The following is a 13,783-nucleotide window of genomic DNA, read 5'->3' as shown; positions in this document are numbered from 1 at the left end:
ATTTCATTTATTATTACTGGGCAGGCAGCTCTGCTGCCGTGCCCAGGAAAAAAAAAATTTACAAAGATTTATAAGTATTAGCTAGCTACAATGATTTAAGAGTCTATAGTAATATTAGTAAATAAGTTCAAATCATCGTGATCAATTATTACAGTGGGTAAGTTGTTCCATTCATTAATTGTTTTTGAGTAGAAGCTGTTGATACGCCATTCTTGTTATGGACTTCTATTGCAAAACCTACCAATTCAATTGCAAAAGTGACGAACTCAATTGCAAACAGGACGAATTCAATTACAAATCATTGTAATTACGGTTATTTCAAATTAAAAATCATGAAGTACATGAATTAATGATAAATAAGTACAATTCATCACGAACTACAGTGAAAATGTGAAATACTAACTCATATCAAAAGTAAGTCTAATTATAATAATCACTTGTTTGGGTGAAGTTGGATCAGCTACCACAATCTCATGGTTGTCTTGGATACCAAGTACTGTAACATGTTATTATAGAAACCAGCCACACTTCTAATAGATGCCCACCTGTCAATTTTTCCTTCAGGTTCTTCTTGGTAACTTGTTCAATGGATGGCACATTTGGCATGTAAAGTGTTTTGTTGTTGCCATTGACAACCGTTGTCAATGATGGAGACTTCATCTGACTAATTAACACATTGCACAATGACAGGTGACAATTAGAATCCTTACAAGGTTTGGATCAGGTGATCATACAAGTCTTGTAGGGTGGCATCCTCATGGAACGTCATGGTAACTGGTTTGATGGAACATGTTGGACAATCCTCCTAGTGTTGGTAACCAATGACAACCAGTAGCTATTGTTCTAAATGTTGCTCACCCTCTTCTCAGCCTCAAAGCTATAAGTATACACTCCATCAGTATCATTGAACACCATATAGTTGCTGAGGGGTGGACTACAGCTAGTAGCCATCTTGAATACCTCACTGGTACATGCCGCTATTATGAAGTATTATATGTGACCGGGCCTGCGAAAACAGGGCATGTGGGCACAAACTACACCCCATCATACTACAGGTCATATCTCAGTACTGGAAAAGTATATTTCCATTCTGTAACTTGCATCGTGGTGCCAATTAAGTGCATACTAACAGCTGAAAATTGTAATGCCATAGCATAATGATACAAAATGTTATGAGTGATGAAAGTGTGAAAAAGCAAGCAAAAATCATGTGCCCACATGCCCTATTATCGCAGGCCCGGTCACATATCATGATGTAAGGGATAATATTGATGTACTGTATTTGCCAATAATTCCCTAATATTAACATGTCAAACCATATCAAGATGATAACTTGTTAGTATGGGTAAGTTTATAATAATTGCTGTGCAATGTGCAAGCAACATGAAATACATTTTACTTGTTTACATGTCATGGATTTCTGCTAAATCAGCTATTGAAGTAACAGGATACACACCCTACCCACAAGAGGTATTACATCACCAGTTATCAGTAGGTTATATACAACCACAACTTGCCACACAATACTACACAATGATCAGATATGATAATAGTTTAATGAAGGAGCACTTGTAACAACTCCACAACAAGGTCACAACTGTTTGCAGAAGTTTTTGCTAAATCAACAACATTAAATGTTACCTAGCAACACGGCCACCAACCCAACACAGCAGTCAGTGATCTGCTGAGCTAGTAAACCACATGGCAGGTGTATCCCCCATAGTCATGTAGATTATGTCATGATACACAGGAAGTAACTGCTGTTAGGATGACCAGTAATGAGGCAAATTTTTAAACATTGATTTTTGGTTTTCACCTGGTTGCAAAGAATTGTTCCAGTGTTTGAACAACATGTGTGTGTGTGCACGTGTGTGTGTGCACGTGTGTGTGTGCATACACATGCTATAATAATTCCTGGTGTGTAATGAGTAGTTTGAGGGAGTCCTTTATTAGCTCAAATGCTCCCTACATTACTGATGGAACCCATACAACTTCACAAACCATTGTACCAGGATTGGCAGAGGTCAGAACTACATGAGGCTGGCTGGTGTTAACACAAGAAGTATGGATTTGCTTCTTAGCTAGGAAAGTTGTTGTTGGAGTGGCTGATTGTTAGGGTTCTGGGACATGACAAGGTTACTAGGAATTACCAACTTTCAGTGATACAAGTGTATGAAGTAAACAAAATGGAATAAACTACAGCACATCAGCAGGTCAGTTCCTAACATATAGTGAGTACACTATACAATAACTTGTCTTTGTGTGTGTACTGTGATCACTGAATGGAACTATCAACTAGTCCAAATGTATGGGAACATCATCCCACCTCACCACAATAACATTACACAACTCCCTTATTACAACAACTCCATAAACAGTCACTATGGACTATACACCAGGTACATTCAAGCATGTCATCTAGTTAAATGGAAGAACTCACAAACAGACAAATTGTCTGCTATACTGCATAGGTGTTTAATAATTTTACACATCGGAGAAAAATGTTTGCAAATGACATCCAAGACTGATATAGTAAGATATTTCAATACTTCATAAAATAATATTATCAAGATTAGTGTACTGACAATACCTGCAGTCATTTCAGATGTTAAGGTCACCCATCCCGGGTAGGTAAAAACAGTGGACCTGGGGACCAAGGATCCGGGACCAGGGGACCTGGGGACCTACGGAAATCCAACTCTGCTTGGAATTTTATACACCTCACAGTATTCTATGCTTGTACTAGGTACCTTTATAAGTAGTCTTGCATGGCCAATTCACTTTTTCTCCCCTCGCGGCGTCTCGCACGATGTTTACACCAATTAGAAATTATAAGCGCCTCTGAAAGAGCTGACTGCATTTATAGGCCACTTCCTGCTGCACAGTAAGCATACTAGTCTATTATGCTGCCTAGCTACTAGAGTAGTTTAGGAACATTGTACAAATGCATCATGATGTATGAAGAGCTGCTGGAAGTTGCTTAGCTTGTAATTGTTCGCCTGCTGGCACAATGAGTATGCTAGTCTATCATGTCACCTAGCTACTAAAGATTAGAAACATTGTGTAAACAAATACTCTGGGAAAATAGCGAGTGACCTGTAATTAATGCAGTCAGCTTTAGACACTTTTTCAGAGGCGCTTATAATTTCTAATTAGTGTAAACATTGTGCGAGACGCCGTAAGGGAAAAAAAAGTGAATTGACCATGCAAGACTGCTTGCAGAGGTACATAGTACAAGTATAGAATACTGTGAAGTATAAAAAGTTCCAAGAACAGTTGAATTTCTGTGGGTCCCAGGGTCCCCGGGTCCACTGTTTTTATCTACCCACCCATCTCAAAAGGCCCAAAAGGTCACCCATCCCAAAAGGTCACCACAAAACATCACTAGTTATCACTTACCAGCAATGACAGCATTGCTACTAGCGACAGCCGGTATAATCCTCTTTACCACCCCCTGGGTCAGTCGGTAGGTCACTCCAGTGATGTTATGCTGAGTTGCCCTCTGCTCTGCCTGCTCTAGTAACCAGCTCACATGATCCGGGTTGTCACCGTCAATAGATACACCCTCTATTGAGAAGCCACACAAATACACATTACACACTGGCATATCAATATAGTTTGGAACACAAAATTTCAGTTAATTTACTACACAAGTGGCTTAACCTACTCCCGGCTGCAGCCAATATTCCTCTAACACACTCACTGATATGGTATTGTTCATTTGATAGCATGATGAGCTGAAACACACATTCTTGCAGAGGTCCTTTCAGATCCCTCACACATTATTGTGGGTTTGTCATGTGACCTGCTAACACTTTTCTTAGAATTATTTTTTTCAGTTGTCAATTTCAGGGAACAATACAGAGAGTAGTAAACAGCTTTGCCCTGATCCTCTGACATTAGGAATTACCAACCACTAATGAATAAACACCAACCTGCCCACAACATGTACATTTATATTACAAGTAGAAGGAAAAATGAGAAGAAAAAAAAGTTAAATTTGACTAGAAAAAAAAAACGTAGGGAAACAAGGGAGGTTGCCTACACCTGTAGATATACTAGTGAACATTTAATTTCTATGTCCACCAGTCAACCTCCTTGTTTTACTATATGAGTGTTCCTAATTTCCCTTGTACTTACTTAGTTTACTACACTGGTAAGTCCATACATCTACCACATCACCACATGTCATACATTAATATTAGTGATGCCCCGATATATCTGATAATCATGATAGAAGCATTTCATGATAATCGCGATAGAGAAAAGGCTATATTGTGATACGAAAAAACACAAATTATTTAGTGAAAAGTGACTTAATATTTGAGGATATTTCTATGGCAACCTGCGATGATGTATAAAAAACAAGTGTTAACTTTGTCACATCATTGTTATAGTTAGAACTTGTCCTAACATATTCAATTCATTTAATATATCGTGACTATAGTCCCACGATATCATGATTATTGTGATATTAAAATTTTCATATCGTGGCATTACTAATCAGAACACACACCATTGAAAAGTCAAGTGGTCATTACGCATGGTTTCCAGTTTTGTTCAGCCTGTTTATTGACTTTACTCACAAAGAATGGTACGAGAAGTATTTCCAGTTACTATGGAAACTGATGATGATGATTATGATAGCTAGTTAGCAGCTACAGGGAAGCCACAGTGTGCTACCGCAAATTAACAAGAGAAATGAGACACAAAGGAGGACACTGGTAAGTCCATGACTTGTGCATTGTACGTACTGTGGTAGGCACTAAAGTAACATCTAGCAGTGAAAAAATCAAATCAGTAAATTTAGCCATTTGAGTTACACTTGTCTGAAGGAATTAGTAAGTCAGTCAGTCAGTCAGTCAGTCAGTCAGTCAGTCAGTCAGTCAGTCAGTCAGTCAGTCAGTCAGTCAGTCAGTCAGTCAGTCAGTCAGTCAGTCAGTCAGTCAGTCAGTCAGTCAGTCAGTCAGTCAACTCAGTCAGCAAATATTCCACTAAATAAAAAATTGTATCAGCTAATTGGAAACATTTAGGGTCATACTGAAGGCTAGGTTACTGTAGGGAAAGAAATTTTTGTGACATTAAATTTTTTGTGGATTACCCAAATGTAGAATTTTTATGGAATATTATAGCAGTGTAGCCCCCAATATTAGCAAATTGTGCACTTTTTCATTAAAGCATGAAACCTTGCACATAAATAGTATTCCTCATGACATGTATTTTCGTGAATCATACATCCATGAAATCCACAAAAATTTCTTGCCTTATGGTATACCTAACCAATGGTGCCTAGCTGCCATGAAGCTATTGTAAGCTGGTCAAACCTCCTAACTGTATGTAATATCACTAGGATCACATGAGACAGCTCACCTCCAAAAGGGTTCTCCTTAGGCCACAGTAACACTTTAGCATATTCCACACAATGCTCAGGCAGTCTGGGGGTGTGGGCTATCGTACACAGGGGGTAGTTGACCTGAAGGAGGGGATAATCATGTGATCCAGCCACACCCACTAACCTGTGGAGGATACAGGTCCAGAGTACAGTCAATACAAGCTGATACTCCAGGAAGGATGACTCTAGCATTACCTTTGAAACCTGTAATATTGGGGTACTGATAATTAGAGAACACAGCCCACAATGGCAATAGTATAGCCTGGATAAACAAGTGGTATAACATAAAATTTACAAATTTCAAATATTAATTATTTACTCTGTACAATGACAACACGAGCATAAACAAGGTCTCAGACATATTAGCAAGCTCAGCTTTCAACATTGGACTATCTCACACCTACATAACATCACAGAACTTTTTTACTACAAAATATATTCACCAGGCTTCACACACAGCTTAATACACTACCAGTTTCAAGAGACACAAGAGGTCATCATTACACCATCAACAATGACATCATCCTCACCCTCAGTGCCCCCATCAATTAGTGGGATCACACTGGACACATCTAACTGTCCATCATCAGTATAGGTTAGTAGGCTGACCTGTAGTGGAGGAAGAGTAGACAATAACATATGAGGGGACAATAGTGATTCTCTGTAAGGGATAAGTGATCTGTTGTGAAGGAGTTAAGTTATATTACTAACTGAATGGCAAAACTTGTAACTAATTGCTCTATTAGTAACTTGACTACTACTCCATTAATCAATCAGTGGAGGGAAAGTGAGATGTTATTTATAACCCTCTCTGGAAGGGACAATAGTGACCTGTTGTCAAGGAGATTAGGTTTATTGATGTACCGATAAGATATTTAGCCAATTATCCGATATTGAAATTTACAGAATGGCCATTACCGATAACTGATCTGATATTTGTGTTTACCAAAATTCCATGCGTATTTTGTAACATCACCATTTCTATTTTGTCTTATCACTATGACAACAATAGCATCAGGGTCAGTAAAATTAATCAGCTAAATAATCTGCCAATAATTACCAATAATGCTGAAATTTGTCCAATAACTGATTTCCGATTATTTACTGATTAATCAGTGAATCACTAGTTAGGTTATATTAAGTGTACAATACCCTATATGGAAGGGACAATAATGACATGTTGTCAAGGTCAGTAGGTTAGTGTGTACAATACCCGGACCAAGTGCTAGATCATGTGATCTCCAACTTACCAACATTCCATTCATCCATCGCCTAGCAACTACAGAGTCCAGTCCACAGACAATGATATGGAACTCTAAAAATGGTAACGTGATCACACCCACACTAAATATAGTAACAACATGACCACACCCCTTCACTCACGTCTATAGAAGTCAGCATCATAATCCTGAATGGGACAACAGTGACTAGTGTAGCTAAGGAGTGAACAGTATTACAATCTGTGTTATTACATTTGTCTGTGTTATTATATTTGTTTGGGAGGTTACTGATATAGAAAACACTAGTGATGTGGGATATTAGGATTTTGGTTTTGGTATGATATCAATATGATAATTGGTAAAATATTGAAATTTCGATACTTTTTCGGTATTTTTTCTTTTGATTAATTGTGTGGGGCAAATGTTTATAATTAGCGGCTATGCTTTATAGAGTTTGTGATGAAGGTAATAACAAGCCTTGGAAACTGGTAGATGCTTTTTAAAATGGCTAAACTGTACAGAACTGAGCTTCATTTCTACCGTGATTGCACAATCACACACCAAAAGTTGTAAATTATCAAAATATTACTCAATATGTACTCAACATATTGAAAATTGTAGCAAAATATTGACTATACGATAAATACTGATATCAGTTATAAAAATATTGAGATTTAATGCGATATCGGTATGGAAAAAAAGTATTGCAATGTCGATAATTTTTCGGTATATTGCACATCACTAGAAAACACCCCCCTGGTAGTAAGTGACACATGTACACTATACTACCCCACCCCCCGGTAGTAGTAGTGACACATGTACACTATACTGAACAATAATCAACTCTAGCTGGTAGCAGTTAACAGAGAATTGTCATGTAAGGTCTCACATGATCATGTAAGGTCTCATACGGATCACTGATAACAATTCATCTAGTACTACACTACAACTGTTATATCATGTTACTGGCAGTAACAACAAGATGTAGTCCATTACCTGATAATACTCCACTAGCCCACACTATCTCATACTACTACTACTACTACTCAGCCAGTACAACATGTGCTACTGTGTAAGATGACCTCACTCACTAATAGCGTAATGACTTCTTCATTACGAGGAGACAGACTAGTAACTCTAACTGCTATATGACTGACGTACTGTTTGATAAATAACATCTACTACAACAAATCGCTCAGTGCAATAGAGGTGAGATGTGTCAGTGATGCAACGCTCAGCAACAAAGTCAGTTCCCTGATTACAAGACCACTAATACAGTTGAGATGGCTCCATAATAAATAACTTACCTTGATCACAGCCAGAGGAGCGCACATAAACTACAGACAATAATTCAATCTGTACCAAGCGGTTGATGGAGTACAGGACACAGTATAACAGTGTAGTATGGTACAGCTCCACTAACTGGCTCATGGAGTACAGGACACAGTATAACAGTGTAGTATGGTACAGCTCCACTAACTGGCTCATGAAGTACAGGACACACTATAACAGTGTAGTATGGTACAGCTTCACTAACTGGCTCATGGAGTACAGGACACAGTATAACAGTGTAGTATGGTACAGCTCCACTAACTGGCTCATGGAGTACAGGACACAGTATAACAGTGTAGTATGGTATAGCTCCACTAACTGGCTCATGGAGTACAGGACACAGTATAACAGTGTAGTATGGTACAGCTCCACTAACTGGATCATGGAGTACAGGACACACTATAACAGTGTAGTATGGTACAGCTCCACTAACTGGCTCATGGAGTACAGGACACAGTATAACAGTGTAGTATGGTACAGCTCCACTAACTGGCTCATGGAGTACAGGACACAATATAACAGTGTAGTATGGTACAGCTCCACTAACTGGCTCATGGAGTACAGGACACAATATAACACTGGAAATGTGATACAGTAATGAATATCAAAACAAAGTGTGGTACACCTCAACAAACTGACCATACCAGTTAACAGCAGGTGTAGGACTAGTGTGGTTACCTCAACAAACTGACCAACTCTTCATTATCAGACCACAACACTCTCCAGCTACAACCAGCTGTGACCAACACTGCAATATGATATGTGTACACTATGTGTGTAATGTGTATGAATGTGATTGTGAGGGTCTGAGTAATTGACAGACAACACAAACTGGACTAGTAACTTGTAGTATTCAAGCCACTTGTGTTATCTTCTGTACATTTTCACTTGTCACTGACCCCAGTAAATGGATTTAACCTACATACGAATCTATCATACGACTGACTTGAATACTGGACGAGCATAGTAAGAAGGAGCTTTGTAGGAGACAAGAGCTCGAATGTTCCAAATTTGTGCCTTGCAAAACTACTGACATGTACGTCCTTAATTCAGTTGTTCTTCTAGTGTAACTGCTGTAATATGGACATAATGGGACCAACCTATTGATCAAGGTGTCTTGATCATCAAGGTGTCCTGATCATCAAGGTGTCCTGATCATCAAGGTGTCCTGATCATCAAGGTGTCCTGGTTTCCAGTTCAGTTTATTTGAACAACATAAAATCTTGTGTGTTACATGTTGCAGGTACTATCAGTGATCACATGATGTTCACCACACAATCACCAAGTAATAGTTGTTATAGGGTACATGCCAACAACATGTCGTCACCCTGAGGCCACATCAATAACACATAAATCAACAAGCTTAGCACAAATAACAACAATGTCAACACAATAAATATTTAACACAAACAATAATATTAACACATGTTATTAGTAGCCTGCAGGTACACTAGTTAATTGTTGGTCACTTAGCAACTACTATACAGTACGGCAGGAGGTCACCCACTGTGGCAAGCAAGGTCTTAGAGACTGTGAACACTTTATAAGATGATAAATTGTGTTGTTAAGAGAATGAAATTGCAATGCTATCTACACAAGTGTTATTAGAAAGAAAAAAATGTCGAACCAAAATGAAATTTAGTCAGCCAAGAAAGTACTACAATAGGCTAGGAAACATGCTAGACTATTAATACTGAGAAACAGTGTACATGAGGCACTCCATCATGTAGAGCTGGTTAAGTCACCATTATCACTACACATCTTATCACAACTAATGGAATAGTCCTCCCATGAGAACCTAGACCTGCGGCTGTCACATCACCATGGCAACTGACATGAGTACACTGGGGAGGGGACCAATCAGTGTAGAAGCATTAAGTCACATGATTCCAGCACTGGTGATGTCATAACATAGCAAAGCAGTCACCACAGCCGTAACATGACATCGCCACCTACCAGTTAACAACTAAGGTGTCAGTATGGATGTACTACAGGCAAAGGAGAGGACTAGCAATACCCCACTGGGGGGGGGGGAGGGGAGGAGGCTGTAACAATTCTCACAAGAGTACCTGATCTATCTGGTATATGTACTGTTGGGTGTTGAGCTACTGTATTTTTCCGAGATCTTGTATTTTGTGCTAAATGCGTGTGTGTGTATCTGAAAAACGGAGGGACCACCTGCTCTCATAGATCTGCTGGTTCAGCTGGCAGTGGCTGGCAGAGTGTTTGTCACTGTATTACCCGACTAACCGTCATCTTCTACAACAGTTATATCAGACCAACAAATAAACAGTGATGTATTTTAGCTTCAACCCAGAGTCTCTGAAACCTACAGGGTTAAAATCTGTAGTAGAAAGAGGTGATTGTTAGAGATACGAGGTTTCATGGGTGTCTAAAATAAAATTCAAACTATAGTTATGCAATGCTCGTGCATTAGTGCACGACGTTATGGAAAACGTAACATCTCAGAAAAATACAGTACTGATATTTGCAAGTAATGTAGCATTGGTTCTTCTAGGAAAACCATGTTGGGGTGGTTGAAAGGTTTGTGAGGGATCTGGGACATGTAGTGTTGAGGTTGAACTATGAGATCACACTTGTGGCATGATCAACCTCCACTCATTATGTGCAACAAGGACAGTTGTCATATGTTCCCCCAGGACCCAGGCCCCTATTGTTATGTTATTATTGTTACATATAATAGCCCTCAGGCACTATTAGACACAACAAGCCAACCCATGGTTACCATAGACACAACATGTGCTCTCACGGATAACAAAAAGAACACAAATAATTACTGAACCATTTCATTGGCAGTGAGTGGGGTATAGTGTGATAGCTGTAGTGAACTGTTCCAATATAGTAGACTTCAAGCGTACTGGTATGAATACATGCAACATCTTTCGTAAAGTTCCACATGCAATATAGCATCTGGGGCATTGAAAAGTCTGTGATCTAATCATGTACACAAGTAGAATACTAGACACTACCACAAAGCTGTTACAAAGTTCTGAGGGAATTGAATTATTTGAGAAATGAATGATACAACGATATCAGCAAATTGAGTGTACATTTTGGTGAATTACGAGATAACCATGTAAGTTAGAATTTGTGTTCTCAAAAATGTTTGCCAACATGAAACATGCACAAAGTCCTTTACAGACAGACAAACAGACAGACAAACAGACACACCTCTGTTGCTTTACCTAGTGGTGGATGACACAAGAATTACTACAACTAAATGTCTAACAGAAAAGGTTATTAGAGGTATCAGTTGGTGTCAGCCAACTACCACATCACAACATCTGGTAGTAGTAGCAGTAGTAGTGGCAGGTGGTGAGGTAGTACACACTTGACTACACATACTAATAACATAAACACAACTTGTTAACCATTACTAAATGTACTACATGACCACCAGGATGAGTGGCTTCTGTCATCATCTGATGAGGTTGGAAACGTGCATGTGAGCCCAATGGCTTTGTATTGAAAGCGTACTGGACCTCCTTGGGTGCTGAAATACCTCCCGATGATGAAATATGACAAGTACATGGCATTGGCACAATGAGCCCCATTAAGTCCCACTGAAGAAGTTAGTGTTTAAAACTTGGGCTACTTATAAATCATGCGCCAGGCCACGGATGCAGTAAATGTCTTTGCTGACCAGCTAGAAAGAAAGAGAGAGGAGTCCTGCTCGCGAAAACAGTAACACCTAAGAAATCATCCTATGCAGTGCACTTCACTAAGACTGTAGTGGCGTGCGTCCTAGTCAGGGATCACATGAGACTAGAAAGCTTCCTGACGAACGATAGCAACAATGGGCAGCCACCAACAAGGTTAGAAAGGCCACCATTTAATGTTGCTACCCTCCTTCAATACACGCTATACACGACCTAATTGCAATCTCAAAAATGCAATTAACATGAAAAAATTTTCGTAGCACTTATTACACTTCCAACCTCCTCTGTGATGAGTATGTATGTGTGTAATGCTGGCATAGTGTTAGTGTGTGTGGTGTGTATGTGTGTAGTGTGTGTGGTGTGTATGTGTGTAGTGTGTATGTGTGTAGTGTGTGTATAGTGTGTATGTGTATAGTGTGTATGTGTGTATAGTGTGTGTGTGGTGTATGTGTGTAGTATGTATAGTGTGTGGTGTGTATGTGTGTATAGTGTGTGTGGTGTATGTGTGTAGTATGTATAGTGTGTGGTGTGTATGTGTGTATAGTGTGTGTGGTGTATGTGTGTAGTATGTATAGTGTGTGGTGTGTATGTGTGTATAGTGTGTGTGTGTGGTGTGTATGTGTGTATAGTGTGTGGTGTGTATGTGTGTGGTGTGTATAGTGTGAGTGGTGTATGTGTGTAGTGTGTGTGGTGTGTATAGTGTGTGGTGTGTATGGTATATGTGTATGTGTGTGCATGTTGTATACAATGTGTGTGTAGTGTGTGGTAATGTTGTACATAGTGTAATCTATAACTCTGTGTGGTCAATAGGATAGATGGTTACAGGAGAGATATAGTGTATTTATTACTAGCTAATTGTGATAATTATTTATGACAATACTCAATAGTCTGTTAGATTATATACTATGTGGGTATGTAGTGTGTGTGTGTGGCCCAATTTACTGGATGTAAGGGTATATCATATGAAATTATGAGTACCTTCTCACTAAATGTACGAGGACTAAGAGATTGACACCCTCTAGGTATGTACCTCAGGATGATTGTTGACAGGTCAGTATCTAATATGGCTATTAAAACACATGCTCAATGCACCAATGAGTCGAGGCCATGAGATACAGAGCTGTGTTAAAGGACAGACTCCAAGGCAGAATATGACAGTTTGTCTTCTACAGTATGGTGGAAGGTAGAGGTTAGGTTGAGGGTTAGGGTTAAGAGTGAGAACTGGAGAATATAACTGAAGAGTCTCTATATGAGGTCATGTGAAATGGAGCTGTTACACATTAAGGTTACTACCAAGATTATCCACAGATGCTATACTTGGTCTCACGTAATTTCATAGAATTACAAGAGTGTATATAACAACATCACAAATAATCATGTACTACCTAATTGCCTAATTGTGGTTAAACCATATTGACGTGTAGTCTCACATGACAAGTCTGCCTTGTGAAGGCCAGAAAAACAAAGCAACTCAAAACAGACAGAAGTATATCAGTCTGATCATGCAAGACTTACTGGTATGTATTATTATACTAATTACACTAAAGGATACGGTTTTATTCTTACACCAGGAACACGATTGTTCACAAATTCTGCTGCCACGTCTGCCTTAGGACGTCCAATATCCTTTGGCCTGTTAACACGACAATAGAACAGTGTAAACATTACCATGGTAACAGCCCACCTAAACAAAAACTGCCTATTCAGGTTTGACAGGTCAATGGTATCCATGTCGATTACGTCAATGTTCTTGAACCCCATTAGAACCTGTGGTGAGCTCTAATTAGAACTGGATCAATACTTCAGTTACTCACCAAGTCTTTCATCAGTTCACATCCTAATCCTCCCGCCCCCACTACTAACAACTTGCAAGTGTCTTGTATGAACGATAATGTCTGTGGGAATACAGTTGCAATTAGCGCCTAATAATTACATTTCATTACCTCTTCATTTGGCTCGAATTCCGGATGCGCTAAGGGGCTAGTTCTGGTGAGAACAGTTTGTAAATGATTCCACCTGTCGTCCTGGCTAGCTGACGAATTGATCGGGGAACACCCTACCTCCATTACCGCGCATGCGACACAAAAACTACCGTTAATTAATTATTTATGCGCTGTTTTTGGATTACGCTGATTGAAAAACACAACAAATATTTGGGG

The 13,783-nt window shown here is 39.1% G+C and overlaps 1 protein-coding gene across 1 annotated transcript; it reads right to left on the bottom strand.

Moving 5' to 3' along the window:
• Positions 1-298: 298 nt before the first annotated feature.
• On the bottom strand, positions 299-13,732 carry LOC136252645 (NEDD8-activating enzyme E1 catalytic subunit-like). Its single transcript, XM_066045169.1, has 14 exons — positions 13,568-13,732; positions 13,439-13,519; positions 13,309-13,391; positions 13,177-13,257; positions 6,776-6,819; positions 6,643-6,707; positions 5,923-6,001; positions 5,517-5,596; positions 5,371-5,473; positions 3,400-3,567; positions 859-977; positions 711-805; positions 546-664; positions 299-496 (listed from the first exon to the last, which is right to left on the bottom strand). Exons 1-14 carry the CDS (start codon positions 13,688-13,690, stop codon positions 399-401), a joined length of 1,338 nt encoding a protein of 445 aa, XP_065901241.1. The 5' UTR covers positions 13,691-13,732; the 3' UTR covers positions 299-398.
• Between the last annotated feature and the right edge of the window lie 51 nt (positions 13,733-13,783).

The sequence above is a fragment of the Dysidea avara genome, chromosome 4 (genome assembly GCF_963678975.1).
Source record: "Dysidea avara chromosome 4, odDysAvar1.4, whole genome shotgun sequence".
NCBI lineage: Eukaryota > Metazoa > Porifera > Demospongiae > Dictyoceratida > Dysideidae > Dysidea > Dysidea avara.
Note: the sequence above shows the minus strand (reverse complement) of the source record. Positions and strands in the feature narration are given on the sequence as shown.

Coding starts and splice junctions, on each gene's coding strand:
- LOC136252645 (XM_066045169.1), bottom strand. CDS start 13,690: ATGGAGGTAGGGTGTTCCCCGATCAATTCGTCAGCTAGCCAGGACGAC. Junction 665..710: donor GATCACCTGATCCAAACCTT/GTAAGGATTCTA, acceptor TGTGTTAATTAG/TCAGATGAAGTCTCCATCAT. Junction 497..545: donor CCTGAAGGAAAAATTGACAG/GTGGGCATCTAT, acceptor AACATGTTACAG/TACTTGGTATCCAAGACAAC.